Genomic DNA, 18,808 nt, shown 5'->3' on the forward strand with positions numbered 1-18,808 from the left:
GAAAAAATACTCAGCCTGCTAATTAGTTTGTAATCTGTTATATGCTATATGCTTGTTCTTTGGAAGGGGAACAAAAGAAATACTAAGTGTAGTGGGTAAAATTACAAAAGAGTAAAAAGAAAACCCCCAACAACAACATTAATTGAAAGAATGTGATTTTACTGTTAAATATTATAATAATTAAAGAAGTTAGCATGCTCTGCACTTTACCAGGTGATTTATAAGGTGTCTCAGCAGAAGCAGAAGCATCTATTGATAAAGTAATTTTAAAAAATACACATAAAGAAAAAACATCCCATTTAGTTACAAGAAGAAATATGTGCCAGAGACATGACAGACATAACTAATTTAGTCTGTGACTGCTGAAATAAAAGTATTAATATGCCGAGTTAATAAGACAAAAAATTATCTTTGCATTGGCAAAAAAACATTTTATGTGGTTTATTAATCCTTTGTATTAGGAGGGAAATTAATGTTGGGGAGTTTCTGTCTCGCGCATCCCAAATCCTTCTCATAAAGCCTATTCTGCTACATTTAATTGGGTATTCAGAATGTGTAACACCTGCCTGCTTGTTATTCTTATTAGGTTTCAGTGATCTGTTGGGTTATACAAAGATTTTGACAGCGTCTTCCTAGAAATTTGCATTGTTTTCTGGCAGTTAAAAAGTCAATGTGTGATTTTCAATCCAATTCAGCAGTCATTTAAATTAGAAAAAAGGCAATTTGCATTTTGATATCTGACTTTAATCTGCCTTCTGAATCAACAGAGAAACCTTTGTAAGAGTTCTTCAGCTGTGATGATCTGTGACAGTCTGTCCAACTGGGTTATATACTTTATTTGATACACAACTGCATCTGTTCCTCCTCTCCCTGAAAAACTTTATTTCATCATTTCATGTCCAAATCTCTTTTATCAGTTTTCTCTCTCCTCTCCTCTCCTTCCTTCTCTCTCCCCCTCTCGCTGTCTCGTTCAATTACAAAGCGGACGGTTCATCAAGTAGAACAGAGCGGGAGCAGGGTGGAAATGAGGTATGTAGTCCAGTCAGTGAGATTTAGAACAGCCCTCTAATAACAAGGGAGGTTAATGTATCGGTCTCAGGCCAGAGGACACATGCTGAATCTGCTCTATTAGAAACAACTTGTTCGGAACAAGAATACACTGTAGAGACATCCAAAGCGGCAGTTTTATGGCAATAGTTTTATGAAAAAGAAAATACCAATTTTAAATCCATTGTGAAATACAAATGAGTACTTTCTGCCACATTTCTGCTCCGTTTGTTTATCACAAAGCACAATCACGAGCCATTGTGAAATGTGATAGCCAATATTTTTTGTATCTGACAACACAGCGAGACGGCTTTCCAAAGAGATCACTGTGGGGCTAACTGGGGAGTATTAAAATATCAGTAAATCAGCAGATACCAATTACAGAAAGCGATGCTATTAGAGCACAGCTAATAGGTACGGAATACAAAGAAAGTAACAAAATAGTTTCATTTATAAAAAAGTAACATTTTGTTTTACTTTAATTTACAGAGAACAGCCTAAATTTTTGATTTTATAAAATACTTTGATCATGTTTTAAAATAACAGAATCTTTGAACAAAAGCGAATGAATCATCAGCCTGTTTTTGGTGACTACAAAAGCAAACGTGCTTTTTTTCATTCACCAACTCTGATTGGGATTTTTAGAATTGCTTGCATGATGGCATGTTTTCTAACCACAGTACCCATAGATGTGATGCACGTGTAAACGCAGGTATGACGTTAAATACCTTTGACCTCCTTTTCATTCCTGAACCAGCGCAGGTCAGCGGCGGGCTTGCTGCCCTGGGTGATGCAGGTCAGAGTGATGTGGTCTCCCTCCATGGCGGGCTTTGTCAGGCCATCGATCTCTGGCTTCTCTGGCACACCTGAAGGATGGAAAAAGGAGATCACAGCAATGGCAGAACTAATTCATGCGCAGCAGGGTGTCATTATACAACAATAATATTAGTATGCCTTATTGGAAATCACCCGCCCCCCTAGCTTTCCCACCTGCAGGGAGATTAGAGAGCAGACTACAGAGATTCACCAAGCAGCGACATGCTCAACGGTACATCACAGAAGATTCGTGCTGGCACATGGGTGGGTGGATTTTTTTTTTTCTAACCACTGGGTCATTCCCTGCTTCACTGCTAGGTCAAACCAAATTATAAGAGACATAATTTTTCACCATTAGTTTTGTTTCTTTGGTTTTTCCAGGTCATAAAACACTGACTCTGCTGCAAAACAAATACAATGAGGCAGAGAGGAATTTTGTTTTTGATGCTCACAGAATTATAAAATACATAAAAACACATCAATGTGCAATCAAAGAACAATTCCACAGTTTTTCCTGTGGTTTTTATTCACTACTACACTTCCCTTGAAAACATAAAACCCCAAATATCATCACATCAATCAAAGGAAAAACTGTACGCTGACAAATAGTATGCTTTGTATGTCTGTGTGTGACAAGGCTGTGACCGCAGACAAGGCCATTACTATTTACAGAAAATGTTAATCACTGGCCTTTCCCATAATGAGTGTTTTAAATGTGTGGTGTCTGCCCTTCCACTGTCAATGAGCAATAAGTCTGCCTCCGGCTGAGTGACTGAAAGTTCTGTCAGTCAATGCCATTGACTGACTCTTGCCTTGTCCGTCTCACCACCTCCTGTAAGGTTTATTGCCACAGTTTAAAGGTCCTCCTGTTTTATGTTTCCCATTTGTTTGAAGGCGCAAACTGCATACGTAATCCCAACAACAGCTGCTGCTCGGCAGAGGCACAATTTAGCGATAAGCATGTGTTAATATTATACATGTGATTTTTAATGCGCCTGTTTTTTTTTTAATGCAAATTGCTTAGTTTTGAAGTATCTAAAGTAAGAGCGCCACAACAGCTAAGAACGGTGGTGTGCGAATAAGTGCGTGTGGGTTGACTCAGAAAAGTATTTGATGGATTTTCCTCCAGACTGAATAAAAGCAGATCAAGTGCATTGTTCATCGTGTACAGTCACGTTCCCCTTGGGTGGCTATAGGCTGTACAGCTTTACACCCTCTCTCTATAAAGCTGAGTTTTGAACACGCAGAAAAGAGCTCAATTTCTGATACATGGAAAATAGGGAAATTGGATTTCACTGTTTCCACAAATTTCTGTGGTGGTGTGCGATTACAGTGCTTACTATGCTGATCAACACATAAATATATATGCATTTCCTTTAAGCGTTTGAGAATTAAGGTCGATCATAAGGTATTTAGAGCTAAAGGTAATATCCATTACTGATAACATTTGCATACTTTTTCAATTACTGATCGAATACTAAGCACATCAAGTCATGCATCAGCATTAGCCGTATTAGCGGCAATGCTAGCAGCTAACGATGCATCCCATAGTTAAGCTCCAGAAATAGTCTGTTGGTAAACCTGCTACTTTGATGACTCAGACTTAAGAAAGATTACCAGGCATTAATGTGCCAGTATTGATGGCCCTTGGTGGATGAATTCCTGATTATTCAGAGCTCTTACTTTTACTTTACCTTCAGGACTTTCACATTTTTTAGAGAAATGTCTCAACTACTATAGGATGGATTGCTATGAAATTTATTACAGACATTTATTTTACCTGTAGGCTGAACTCTATCTCAAAATATCTGTAACATCTAGAGTGCCATCAGGTAAAAGGTTGAACACTACTATCCTTGATGACATTCTCATCAGCTTTACACACTGGCAACAGATGAGCACATATTTTTGTTCCAGCACCAAATCATTTGAATGCGAAGCTTGCATATTTGTAGTATTACAGGTTTTTTTCCAAAATCGTTTTCAGTGTTTTCTTTTATTCGTCCCCAGTGCTTACGGTCCCAAAGCAGTGGCAGATAAACCAGGCCATCCCCAGACTATTTGGTGTGTTTATTAAATCACCCTCTCTGTTTTCTAGCTTGCACCATTAACTATTGTTCAAAACTGCAAAATGATTTTCTCCATATTCTTATTGAGCAGTAGCCTTTAATGTCTAATTCTCAGAATGCTTGTTAACACAGAGAGCCAGCTAATGATCCTGGAGTGCACAAGCACATCTATTAAGATTAGCAAAAACTAATTGGCAAGATAATAAGCCCAGTGGCAAGAAATGAGACAATGTTTGTGTGAGGCCATGATCACAACACAAACACTGCTAAGGGGAGGGAGGTACTAACAGTGTACACTATTTTTTATCTGCATTTGCAGGCATAAGCAACAGGCTATTTCTAACAACATAGCATCACAGCAAACCAATAAGCTGATAGCCTCAAAAAAGAAAAGCAAGGCTCCAGTAAGGCTGCACAATTTCTGCTTGAGGTAAAAGGAAATCTAAAGGGTATGTGTTGCATTTGGAAGCTGATTTTTTTATTTTTTAAAACACCGTTCAGAGTTTAAAAAAAAGTATATATATTATTTTTTAGCCATGGCAAATGAGAGAGAGGAAAAACATGTACTTAGATCACTTTACTACAGATTTTACACACATTATAGCTGCTATAACGTCCATCTATGAAATTTTCCTTTGAGGTGGAGTTTTTGCTTTTGCTTTGGATCTTGTACTCACCCAGAACAGTCAGGTAAGCTTTGGCCGTTCTGACAGGCATGGTGAAGAGAGAACAGGTGTACATGCCTTCATCAGACAGCGTGACATCACTGATGCTGATGGTCAACTCTGATGATGTTGCACGCACAAGCTCGATTCTGTTGTCCCTTAGAGCTGGAAACACAGATAACCAGAGGCAGATAGTTAGAAAAATGTTCAAATAACTGTAAACTAGCAGCTGTGGGAGAAACTTGTGGACTTCTACAGTGCGGTGACAGGTACAGGGTTTAAGGCTGTAATATTTGAACGGTGGTTCTTATAATGCATTAGTGTTGATGTCCATATAGGGAATAAACTGCATCCACAGATAGAGAGAAAGAGAGTTTAAAAAGCACGCAGAAAGAGATTAACCAATCTATAATCATCTCATGAGGAAAAAAAAACAAAACAAGAAAAAAACATTTTCTTTGTTCTGAAAAAAACGACAGCAGAAGCCCTAAAGTTTCGACATCTGCTCTCGGTATTAATTAATGCATATCCTAGATGAACTTCTCTATAAAATCATCTATCAGTACCAATGAAATTGATTTTCTTCCATTAGTTTTAAAAATGAATGCATCAGCAAACCACCGCATTAAACTATACCACACAGCCTTCACTGCTGTAAACCACTGCAGACATTTACTTATATGAAAATGTAATCTTCCAAAAGACATAACCGAATGCAGTGGGGATCAATATTGCAATAAAAGGCAGAGAGTGAGGCTTAATGAGAATTTGGCAAGATGTGCAAGTAGAAATAGATTTGCTGTGATTGAATGGCGAGTTTAAAGATACAAGAGGGCTCTTCAATCTAGACTTCACGTCTATGATAGGACGGGAGCGTGCGCTAAAATAAAAAAAAATTAAATAAAATTCGTCGACACCTTGGAAATAGCAGTCGAAAAACTACACACTAATTTGCAATTAGAAAAAAAGGCTGTGTGAACTATAAAGTGTGCAGAAATTTCTTTCCTGCTGTTTCTGTGGCCTTGGCTGTCGGGAAGATTTAGTCAAGCCTTCCTTTTGCTAGTATAATGCCTTTCTACAAACCTTATTTAATATGAGCAGCCAAGGCTACTTTGCTTTTAATCTCCATGAAAGTGACTCATAACTCCCCTTGTTCAAGTACAGTGTGTGCGCATGTGTGACTTAGTATGGTTGGATTGAAGGAAAGAACAGAAAGATAGCATGACTATTTCTGTACAGATGTTTACATTTTCTTTCATGTCAGCTTTTGAAAGCGTATTTGTATCTTATGATCATTTTAAAAAACACTCTGGGTTTTGTTGCCTCTCTAGACAGGGTTGAAAAGTAAAAGCTATTACACAGTCTGTTTGAGGAGTACTTTAGTCTGGCTGGCAGAATTATGAGAAATGATACCCAAGGTATCTAATACATCAATTATAACATCATAAAGCGTTAAGCTTTTCAGCCTTTCTTCAAACTCCAATCCAAACTTTAATTAATTTTTATATACTACGCAATACTAGGTGAAACATCTTTTAAATGTAAGGCAAAAATATACATTGTATCTTGTTATATTCCTGCAGCTAGACCATCAGATGTAATTTTACTAGAGATGGATGCAATTTCCCTGCGATAGACTGGTGACCTATGATAGCTGGGATAGGCTCAAGCCCTGCCCTGCTATCCTGAAACATATAAGCGGTTAAGAAAATGGATGGATGTAATTTCCCAGTCACTTGAATTTATTAATGGAGTAATACATAATTAGATATTTTTAATAGGCACCTTAATAAGGCTAAGATATAGATCAGGCCTCATTTCAAATTCTTTGAAAGAAGCTGGCGCTCTCTTTGTATTTAACTGGTTCAGCTGGCGTCTTATTGCAAAGCTGGATAGTTGCACCCTTTACAGTTCATCAATATGTTACTCTTTTTGCTGATGGGCATCCAAGCATGAAAACATGAGATGTAAGAAATAATTGTACTGCCTCACACTACTGGCCCAGTAGACAACGGTACTGGGGATATTGTAAATCTGAATTGAAAAGATTTCATGTAGAACCAAAATGAACCTGGACCAAACAATTCTTCTGGGAATTTTCAGAATACGTGTAACAAAGAACAGAAGAACTGGGCCAGATAATTGCTCATAACTTTGGAAAGTCTAATGGTAATAATCTATGTGTTGCAAAACATTTTTTTCAAACCGTACACTATTATAATTTTGGGGATTTACGTGTAGTTTTTCCCGTGACAGTACTCGTGAAAAATTTGCTCATCTTCTATTCTCATTAAAACTTTGTGAAGCAGAAGGCATTCAGTGTTGCACAGGTAATAATCTATACGTAGTGGAAACTGTACCTTTGTAAATGTCAGACAGTGGCACATTTCTAGCCTTTCTAGGTGCATTATTTTGGAAGCTTCTATGTGTGCATGCTGTGATCACAGAGCTGAAAAATAAAGAGAAATGTCAGTGAGCAATGCTGTGTCATTTGGTCTGCCAAGACATGAAGGCTTTGCTTTGTGGGTTCCAGGCTAAACATCTACCGTCGATGGCGAAAGTGTTGTAATCGGTTTGGCTAAACGACAGCTGCTCTGTCTCATTTATTATTGCATTTGTTCTGTCCTTTCCCGTTCTTCACAACACCGGTTATCGCTACACGTTGTGTACAGAGCCTGAGCAGACATGACAAGTTGATATGAGCACATGACATATCTGTAGGCTCCAGTGTAGTGACAGTACACTGCTGTTTCTGTGAGTGTCTGTATGAGTTCACATGCCCGTTAATGCAAGACCACAGAATTAGTTTCAGTCTAATACGCTGCCAGTTCAGCTGATGGTTAAAGCTCTCCTGAACAGATAGGATTCCTGTCGCGTGTCATCAAACTACACAAACAAATGCATAGACTTTGTCCCAACAAATAAAATAAGGCAAATATGGATTAAATCCCGACAAAAACTGCTCTTTGTCTCTGTTTATCTATCTTTCTGTCAGTCTTTCAGTTTCTCTGTTTCCACCCACCCTAAGACCTCATTCTGTCTACTCAGGCAGCTCCGCTAACCTGTGAATGTGTAAAAGTTAAACAATGCTTCAGTTCAACTGTTGTCTTATTTGCTTTGGGCAAGGAAGTACGAGCAGGCAAATGTCAGGAAATACATTTACTGTAGCTGGCTCGCTTGCTGTCGCGATACAACTCTGCCTTCATCCTGTCCTCTCTTCGAAATCCCACTCTAAGATTTGATTTGAGAGAGAATGAGGGGCATGAGGAGTTCATTGAAAAGCATCTAGACTTTTCTGATTTGCTGGTTTACTTAAGCAAAGTAATGAGAATGATTTGACTTGCTGTGATGACATTACATTTATAATAAATGCGATTAATTGTAAAGTGACTCAGCTGTAACAAAACTTGATTGAATCAGTGGGAAAATCCTGTCAATCACCTCCTGATAAAGAAATGGAGAAAGACGATTAAATACTCCTCGAATACTGAATTTATATGATTCTTATTATTCGATACATAATCCGGATTTTGTAATCCAGTCATGTGTTCCTCCAGTAGTTTCCTCCAGTAGTTACAGGCAAAGATCAGGATAGATTTGATGCCAAAAAGCAGGATCATCCTGAGCCCCCTGGAAGGAGGGGATTCAGGCTGGGTTTAGAAACATGAAAGCTGTTATATATAGCCATGAAATCATAACATAGCTGTTAAGGATACTGCTAACAGTAAAAATACCCTTAGATTTCAGTCCCACTTCCATAATCAGACCAGTTGATCAGCAAGTTACAAATAAAGTCTGTCTTATCTAGAAATGTTGTAAGGTGTATATGTTTTTGGACAATGATTCCATTTATTTTTGTAATTTTAGCATTGTACACCAATACAGTGGTTTGTAAATCAAATAATCAACGTGTGACATAAAGATTTTCATATTTAATCAAGGGGAGTTTAACAAAAGTTTAAAGAATAAAATAATTAAAGTTTAAATTAATTTAAAGTAATTAAAGTTTTAAAAAAGGTTGTAAACAAAACTAAATTCACTGTTTTAGATTTAAAGCCACTTTTATACCAGTGCCAAAAAACAATTAATCAAAAACTGACAAGTCATTGTCATGGTCAGGCCTGTTCTTAGGTTATTTTTTTCACTTGTACTCTCAATATGAGGTCCAAACACATGTTTATGTAAATGAGAGAGGCTGTCATTAGGCTGAAAATCCAAAACAAAGAGATCAACAATCAGGTACATTTTAAGAAGAAGAAGAAGGACTGCGCAGGCTGATCAGCAACACTAAACATCCTGAAAGACAGCAGAAGCTAAAATGAATCATTGCACAGTTTCCAAAACCCACTCATATGATCTAACTAAGTTAAGAACGATCTCAGGCTGAGGTAGCCACATCATTGTCAGAGTCTACAATCCAGTGATGCTTTCACGTGGAGGATTTACAGCAAAAGAAAAATCACTGGTAACGCACATGAACAGAATGGCCAGATTTGAATTTTCCTAAACAAAACAGTTCTAAAAAGATTAGGACAGAAGAAATGAAAATTAACTTGTAGCGGAATGACAGCATATCACCTCATCTGTCAAACACGGTGAAGGCAATGTTATGGCATGAACATGTATGGCTGCAAGTGGAAGTGTTACAGTGTCACTAGTGTTTACTGACGATTTGACTGCTGACAGATGAAACAGGATGCATTTGGAGGTTTACAGAGAGCTATACTCTCTGCCCAGATTCAGCCAAATACTCTAAAACTTCACTATCTATTATGCACTTTACTATGCACAGCCATAATGACCTAAACCTTTGAGAAACCAAAAAGTTTCTCAAAGAATAGAAATGGAATATTCCTCAAAGACCAAGTCATCTGATCTCAGCCCAACAGAGCATGCTTTTCAGTTATTGAAGAAAAAAAATATACAAATACATATAAAAATTACAATCATCAACTCAAATACTTGGTTCTAATTGAACAGAAATTTCTATGAACTTGTGAGAACTGTGTAGGACATGAATCAGTCTGTGTCAGATCCTGAATTTGAAATTTCCACTGAAGTCACGGGTAAGAGACAAGTGGAACCAAGATCTAGGACATTTGCTTTTTGAAGTTTGCAAAGACTGCTAAATTTTGCCAGTGGTAGTTCACTCTTTGCAACATAGTACGCTGTTCTAAAGAGATTTTTCAGGTTTATTTTTAGTATGTTATTTGCAATTGGTGTTTGTTCTGGGAAAGATATTGCAGACTGAGCAATAATGCATTTCTTGCATTTCTCATGGGTTCTAATGGGGGCCTTTCTTAAAATGACTGGTCCCAGTAACAAAGGCGCTTGTCAACTCAGAAATCGAGAGAAAACCAACAACACACCCGGCAGAACATCATGTTATTTACACGGGTGCACATAAGTGGTCCGAATGTGCGCATTCGCTGTCAAAATAAAAGACGCGCACCAGATAAGAAGTTGCAACGGGCGTTTGCGTCCATATAAAAAGCACTGTTTTTGTCCGCTAGAGTGGGATTTTCACGGCACATTCTGCACCACATCTCTGTGCGTTCATCATTTGTTTGAAGCCAGCTCACCTCCTGCAACCACTTTTCCGAGAATACGCGCTTCTTTTGTGATTCGGATTCCATCTGACATTTCTTTGGAGGTGGAGGAACACCAAAGTAATTGCTTAAAGGAGCTTCTTCGACATCTTTAAGAGTTCTAAACAAATGTCTGTCCTCCTCCAGAAAATCTTATGTATGCAAACACGCGTTGCAACTTCATATCTTGTGCGTGTTTTTTTTTTTTGACAGCGAATGCGCACCTGCGGACCACTTATGTGCAGCCCCGGTTATATAGCTCGTCATATTGCAGCCACAGAAATTCTTTTGTCCATGAAACCATAAAGTTGCACTTTCTTTTTGCCTTATAGTCTGATTTGTCATAACTTTTCCATTTTGTGGTGAGCTTTTCTTTGGCTGTCACTTCTTCACCCTGACCTGTCTTATTTGGCTCAGCAGAACTAAAATATATATATCCTGCTGCTTTTACACACACATAACGGTCAGCGATTCTCTGTGCGATCAACCTCTCACATGTTTAAGCTTGCTGCGGGAGATTTCACTTGTCATGTTTGCATAGTAAGCTAACGATTGATAAGACGATGTCAGAGGAATTTGTGCGCAAATTATCATCACTCACCAACCAGTGCTGTCGCTCTCTATACACAGTTCGCGCGATTGCAAAATGAAAGCAAAAAACAAGCGCAAATTCAAACGCGATTTCAATATGTCACATATTGACAGTGGCTCATCGATGCCAATGACATAATTACCCAGCTACATTTCCGAAAGAATGCAAAAGCATTGACATATATTTTCCTTCCTATAATAGCCCGACGGGCAGGGCAGAGATAGATTTTGGTAGCCCGACTGGAAAAATCGCTAGCCCCGGGACGTTGGGCTAGCGATATTGCGAGCCCTGTATCTGATTGAGGAATCACTCATCTTTGGAAAAGAGAGTTTATTACAGAAAAATGGCTCTTTCCAAACTAAAAGCTATACTATACGCTTCTTCTGGGCTATATTCTCAGCAGCATATTGTAGCGGGTCAGGGCTGTTCGGGGTTGTTTGTACAGTTATGTTTTGTTTATGTTGCCATAGTGACGGGTGACGCCCTCTCGCTGCGACGGTGTGTCCTTCCGGGGTCAGAGGGCGCCTTGTGTGTTGTTGTTGTTGTTGCTGTGCGGTTGCCGCGCTGAGCAGTTAGCTAGCGGCAGTGTTCTTCTGCAGATGTCAATAAATGGCTCTGCTCCCTGGCTAGCTCACGGGAAGCAAGACCAAACGACACCTCCGTCTCCTCCTTGTCTGAGCTTGCCACATTGGTGTCAGAAGTGGGATGATGGTGGCACTCCATGTTTTGACCCGAGTGACTTTTCCCCCGCCGGTCGTGACCGGCCGGTGCGCCAAAAGAAGGCACCTGGACATTTGCAGGACTTTGTGTGGGTTAATGGGGTCGTCGGGGACGACTGACCCCTTAAGTGGGGGCTATGTAGCGGGTCAGGGCTGTTCGGGGTTCTGTTTGTACAGTTATGTTTTGTTTATGTTGCCATAGTGACGGGTGACGCCCTCTCGCTGCGACGGTGTGTCCTTCCGGGGTCAGAGGGCGCCCTGTGTGTTGTTGTTGTTGTTGCTGTGCGGTTGCCGCTGTCACTACCCGATCCGTACCGGAAACCCGATCGGTACCCCGCATGCGCGAAAGGTTCTACTTCCGGTCGTAGCGTTTTACGATAGTTATGGGTCAGAGTATCTGTTAAGATGTTAAGAATAACAAGTATATCTTAAAATGTTTGCAATAATGAAGCATTTCAGTACAATGTAGACAAAAACGAAAAATAAAAAGATAGTTACGGATCAGGACTCCCCGATCCTTACTGCGCATGTGTAAAGTCTTACCGTACAAATCGGGTCTACCTGATCCGTACCGCGCATGTGCAGATGTTTTCTTCTTCTTCTGTTCGTTTAATGGCAGTGTACTCCCCAGTGTACGAGGATACCGCCACCTGCTGACCGAGCGAATAAACCCTATTATAAACTGAATTAGCGTCATTACAAACGTGTGTTAAATTTGATTTAGCGATAGTCGAGTGTGTTTATGCTTGTCTGTGAGGAGAGGATTGTTGGAATAGTGATGATGATGTCCGCTATCACTGTCAATTGTCAGTAAACACTTCATCTGGCTGATGAATCTACACGTGAGATATTACAAAGTCTGCATTATTAACTCTGTAATTAGGTGCCATTCTTCTTATTTTACGGCGCTGTTGCTCAATCGGGGGACGCTCTCTGTTGAGGAGAAAAGCATGAATTTCTTTGTATACGGATTATCCATTGTTTAAATGTCCCGGGCAGTCGAAAAGGAGGCAGAGCTGTTGAGAAATGCTAGGAGCTAACTGGGCGCTAACCGTATCATTCAAATATATTGAATGTCGCAATGTTGGCAAGGAGAGGAAGTGACGTAAGATTTGTGCATGCGGGGTACCGATCGGGTTTCCGGTACGGATCGGGTAGTGACAGCCGCGCTGAGCAGTTAGCTAGCAGCAGTGTTCTTCTGCAGATATCAATAAACGGCTGTGCTCCCTGGCTAGCTCACGGGAAGCAAGACCAAACGACACCTCCGTCTCCACCTTGTCTGAGCTCGCCACAATATTAAACATGTCAGGTCCCCATAAGGAGAATCATGTGCTAACGGCTGTCTAAATGACTCGGGTAAAGTTTGTAGCATGCATGCTTGTTGTTTTTGTCTGCTTCCACTTGTCTTTACACTAGGATGATGTCCGCGTAAATGTGCAGTCATATTCGTTGTGTTCCCACTAGTGCTGTCAGCGTTAATCTCGTTGAAATGACGTTAACGCCACAACACGGCAAATCTCCGTTAACGAGCTACCCCTGATCGCCCGTGCGTGGGGCTAGACGGCCAACACGTTAACGAGCTAACTGGCTAACACACTAGTTCCCACCCATGTAATTGAGCATTGCGTGGCACATCCAACATACTGTTTTACTTTAGTCCATGACGCGCTTACCTTCAGGGTCATACGTCACATGAAAACCAAAATAATTCCAAACGCCAGATCTGAATGAGGGTGGGGGAGGTTCAATTTGCCATGTTGCAAGGAGAGCTTAACTTCTGTCTCGCTAGCTTGCCCTGCGCTCTTCCTTCTGACTATGCTGTCTGTGTTGAGCGCTCAGTGGATCTGCACTCGACAGTGCAGCCTAGGCGGAGTAGTCGAACGCAGATTCACTGAGTGCTCAACACAGACAGCATCGTCAGAAGGAAAGTCGATAAAATAAATTACAAATTTTGTATTGTTCGATACATATGCGTACCGAACCGAAAGCATTGTATCGAACGGTTTAATATCGATACGAGTATCGTTGCACCCCTACTAACTACCTAACTGGGAAGAATTAGAGAGATAGTCTGAGTTACAGGGGTCGCAGAAGGCAAATGACAATCAAAGGACAAAGGCATTGAAACTGGCTTCTGGAGAAATGTTTTCACTGTTTCTATCAGTGTAGTTTGAGGCACCCTTCCCTTCAGCTAACCTGCACATTTGGGAATTGAGACATGCTCTGTGGATACAAAAGCATCTTGGCCCACACCTTTGTCAGGTTGCAATATGTCATTTACCCAAGAGAGATGGTCCTCCTGGATCTGGCACATATCTCTGAGCAGGAGATGTGTATGAAACTGCAAACCCATTGGGACATCAGCACCATCCACCCAGCTGATCAGGGCAGGGGAGAAGCTACTTAGCTCTAGGAAGACCAAGAGCAAGATCTCTCAGAGGGCAGAGCTGGGAGAAGAGCACTGACTGGGTTAGGGTAAGCAGGAGAGGCCAGAAGCTCATGTGACCGCCTCATTACAACATCAACTTCTGGCTCGCCACATGGAGACGTTTACAATTAAGGGATGAAACACCCAATGAATGTAGGTTATATTTTTTAACATTTGGATTTTATTTAGGGTTCAAATTTTATATACTAATTATACATGATTTATACAACATAAAAGCTAACAGACACAGACATAAACAGTGCACAGGACATACATTTTTCCACAGCATGTAGAACAAACAGTCGACCACTAGTCTTTCACATGAAAGCTTGTATATTGACAGAGAGAGTGGAGAAGAGGAATGCATCCTTTGCTATTTGTCTGCGAAGGTGCTGCAGCTGCATGCCATCCATTATAGACCATTAGTGCCGACAGCCCTGAATGTGTTCGTGGAGGACGGTGTTGTTGTCAACATCAAAGAGTGGCAGATTTGTATTCCACAATAACTACTGACGGAATACAACCACATTTTTTTTTTTTGATCACTGAGCCCAAGTTTGTGATTCTCTCTACATCCAATTACAACCGCTGATGGCCTCAGGCTGAGAACAGCATCCATGCTGAGGTTCCCATGAATGCAGCCGTGACGTCAGATAACAATAAACGGCCGTAACACCAAAGCTCCAAGACTCTGAGAAGAAAAGCGCATCTTTGAAATGGAAAGCTAAGACAAAGCAAAGCTTGCACAGACAGAAGGTGCAAGATGCTTTAAAAAAAAAAAAAAAATATTTGAAGTGACATTTTTATTATGGGTGGGAAACTGTGTATGGAGGCACACATGCTCTGTTTGTTCTGTGCAATTTTAATTTTTGGTCCTTAATAACAGATTCAATTAAAATAGTGCATCTTCAGTAGTTTACGCAGACATTTACCACCTTTGGTCAACATTTTAATATAAACGGGTGGAGTAGCGGTGTTGACGCCTCTTCCTCTTAGCCTCTAATCTGTTAACATGTGTTGGGAAGCCTTTATTGCACTTATTGACATTATCTTTACATTTCACCATTAAAGCTCAAAACATAAGGTATGATCTGCCTGTCATGGACATTTTTCACCTCCTGGTTTTGCTATGAAACTGACTTTAATAATTAGTTAAAAACACAGAAAATAGCAATGGCACAATACATGTTAAGTATCCAAATCTGACTATGGCACAGTCCGACCAGTGTCTTACCCAAACCTGCATTATAGTCAGCATTCACCTTTAAAATGTGTTACCACAGTGAAACTAAAAGGTATCTATTTAATCACTTTTCCTTTGTTCCCACAGAGAACAGAAGGCTTGAGTATTCAAAGCTCTGTTCAGCTCCACCAGGGTAACCCTACAGTAAGTTTGTTACCACACACAGCTGATGGCTTTGTGATCCATCAATATGTTAGGTGAGCCTCACTAAAATTGCAAATATCACAGTAGATGACCACAGCATGCCAGCAAATTGTTTACATATGGTGACATGCACAGTGTGTGTGCAACTGGAGTCCAGCACATATCAAATTAGACTGCATACATACTGTAGCAGTTTTCCTGTGTTGCTCTGCGGAACCATTAAAAATGGCAGGAAAGGAAACGTGTATGTGAATGGATGGTAATTACATTTTTTTTTGTTTTACACTAGACACGTGTTTATTGTATGGACATACAGAGTCCATATAATAGCCAGGACTTTCAAACTACTCACTTTTAACCTGTCATGTTTGCACATTTTACTGCTTCCTTATATTTTTTCTTCGCCTCTCTTCTGCCCTTTTCTTTCCCTCTTTCCACTGACCCCCTCCTTCCTTCTACCTCCCTGTCCCTTCATCTATCCAGGGACAGTATGTATTAGTATGGAACCTTGGCAGGTGTTTGTTCATTCAAGTGACACAGTTTTATAATGAGAAAAGTGCAAATTTCAGAATATACATTCAGCCGCCTGTGTCTGGATGTGACTGTTCTCTTTTCCTTGTCAACAACCCATCTGGGGACTTGAATTTGTCTGTGCGAATGTGTGTGTGTGAGGGACTGATAGGGAAAAGCAAACAGAATGCAATGCCTATTGAATTGCTTAATGTATATTCTCTATCTCAGGCATTCCTCAGCCTCCATTACCCGTTATAGCTTTCGGTGGAATACTGGCTTTTTAAAATGTAAAATGTGCCATACTCTATAGAGTAATTGGCTTGTGGAGATTTTTCCTGTGACAGAAATGATTTTCTTTCATCAGTCTCTACCTGCCATGTCGAGTTCAGTGGGACACCCTCGCCAGCCCTACTTCATTAAGTCCTTGTGAGAAGCGGGTCAGCGAGGAGACAGCTCTTGCCCATAAACTCTACTGTATTTTGCAGAGGAATACATTTTCCCCAGCAGCTCGAGAGCGGGGTGTCTATAAGGTGCTACATATTTTTACAGCTATCCTTCAAAATGACTTTGCAAAGCATTTAAAAGAAAGTGGAAAAGGTCTGCATTGTCGTATCCTTGTTTTTATAGTGTTAAAGGTTCCCTGCAAACAACTCTTAATTTTAGGCTGCAGTTTAAAAAATGGATTTCTTATGCTAAAAAAGAAACGAGAGAGAGAGAAATTATTTCCTATTCCCAATTCTGCACTCGAGAACTTTCTCCTTAAAGACAGAAAGAATAAGCCTGACACTATAAGTGTGAGGTAATTATTCCCATTTGCCTCCAGTATTCTTCTCTACACCCTGTGAATGATAAGTGGCTCTACTAATAAAGACAGTAATAACTGGATCTGTTGCCTCATTTGACAGTGCACTGTCTTTCTCACCTCAGCCTGTTTTACATCAGAACGAGCAGAAATGACATTTGTCTGACACCAGTTTCTCCAATCCACAGTGACAACTATACAGAACTTTTAATTACAATACCTGCATGCACGTCTAAGTGCACTGCAAACAAAAGCAGGGTTTTTTTTCCCCCCTTTTTTTCAAATCAAACGCTGAATGTTACATTCAAACAGACATGCGCAAAGCGAAATGACAAAGAGAGAAGACGCAGAATGCTCAAGGTCAGAGAAAAAGTTTGCCTGTTTCTTTCACAGGTGATAACTGCATCTGAAAGCTCTCATAAAATGCCTCCTTAATTCGTCTCCTTTATCCCACCAAGGCCTACATTCCATCTCCTTTTCCTTCTTTTTCTTCCTCTCATGTTTTATGGTCCTTGTCTTGGAGAAAGGGGACTTGTTAGGGATCTTTGGAGATTTACAGTCAAGTTTTTTTTTTCTATCAGAGAGAACACCGTACCAATCTTCAGCCCGATATGAAAGGATGTTTCATAGAGGTACTCTACCAGGGGGAAAAAAGACAGCTGTCTCAAAAGTTAAACTTTCTAGCTAAGATTAAGTTTTGAGAGAAAGTTCTGCTATCTGTTTAATAAAAAGTCTGTCAGGCATTTCTTATTTTGTTATTTACTTTGGAAAACTTTTAAAAGCCTATCCCCCTAAATTGCTCAGGCACAGATACTCTGAATGCATCAAAGCTTTCATGGTTGCATACCGGGGAGGTGGAAGGCTTGACATTCCACATGCACACACGTGTATATGGGCTTACAAGCACAGATATACACGCTCACACAACCACAACCAGCAAATTGATTCAGACAGCTGAATATTTGATATCTTAGGACCTGAATAGTTTCATATTCAGCAGTTTGGGGGCCTAAAAATGAGCAGTTGGCCCTTAGCTGTTCACCCATAACACTAATCTTAATGTTTAAACAGATTCAATCAATCTGCAAATAGCACAGCATAGACAGAGTTGTCCACCACAGGTGCACTCAGCACTTGGTCATTTTTCAAGAACCATTAACAAACTATTGCTCACAGTTACATAAAAAAAATGCTAAAAAATAACCTCTGCGGCAAACAGATCTGAAAAATTTGCCCATTTTTAGAATGCAGTTTTTAATTTGACTGTTCTTCTAATATGCCAGCGCATATGCGTGGGACTCAGGTAGCTCCCCGAGTTCACACTGCGTTAGAAGTTACAAAGACAGCGTGACCTTTTAATGGTCAGTTTGCCTTTTAAGCAGCATGAGGCAAGACCAGAGTAACTGAAGAGCATGAAAAATGCTTTAAAATTTGCATTAACCTCTCAAAATCTAAGCATTAATAAAGCATTTAGCTGGAAACTAATTTCAGTGCCTATATATTCATAACTAATACACATACAGAACAGCACTCATGAGGATTTGCTGAATCTGTAGCATTTACATGAAAAGAACGGCATTCAATGGTATTTTTATCTAAAAGATGTTTCTTTTAGATCTTTTTTCTGAGAACTATTATTGTAAAATCCATTTTTATCTTTTTCTACTGTAAACAGACCAACTCAATGGCTGAGTGTTCAGAGTGAATGCCACATGGGTGCAAATATCTTTAAGGATCTTTAAGAGTCCCTGGTTTGATTCAAGCTGAACTCAGACCTTTACTGCATGTCAATCTGCTCGCTTTCCTCACATTTCCTGCCTCTGCCACATCTACTCAGTGAAGGTGAAAATGGCAAAAAAATTAAAATAAAAATCTTCTCATAGTGCAACACGATAGTTTCCCTGTACTTGTGCACGCTTATCTAGCTGGGAAACTATTTCAGGAACTAAACGAGCAAATATAAATGATGTCAGTTCCAGAATAAAGCGTACTATTTCTGACCCTGAAGAAATACTACACCACCACACAGCAAGGCATGTCACTATTTTTTCCTGGAGGTTGTCCAAAGACAACATGACCTAAACCCAAATATCAGACCACTAATTACATTACTGGAGAAATATGTGCAGCATCTTTTCTAGCCACAGAGCTCCCAGTACAAAGGCCTGCCGCTTTAGTATCA

The 18,808-nt window shown here is 40.0% G+C and overlaps 1 protein-coding gene across 3 annotated transcripts in view; it reads right to left on the reverse strand.

The window, feature by feature from the left end:
* cadm2a (cell adhesion molecule 2a) overlaps nucleotides 1-18,808 on the reverse strand; it is a 211,103-nt gene that overhangs the window by 36,004 nt on the left and 156,291 nt on the right. For all 3 annotated transcript variants that reach the window (XM_040033149.1, XM_040033148.1, XM_040033150.1), the window contains 2 exons: nucleotides 4,610-4,762; nucleotides 1,776-1,913 (listed from right to left, as the gene is read on the reverse strand). In XM_040033149.1, the coding sequence (XP_039889083.1) occupies nucleotides 1,776-1,913; nucleotides 4,610-4,762 (291 nt within the window). The remainder of the gene's footprint in view (nucleotides 1-1,775; nucleotides 1,914-4,609; nucleotides 4,763-18,808) is intronic.

The sequence above is a fragment of the Simochromis diagramma genome, unplaced genomic scaffold (assembly GCF_900408965.1).
Source record: "Simochromis diagramma unplaced genomic scaffold, fSimDia1.1 OVJJ01000216.1, whole genome shotgun sequence".
In the NCBI taxonomy this organism is placed as follows: domain Eukaryota; kingdom Metazoa; phylum Chordata; class Actinopteri; order Cichliformes; family Cichlidae; genus Simochromis; species Simochromis diagramma.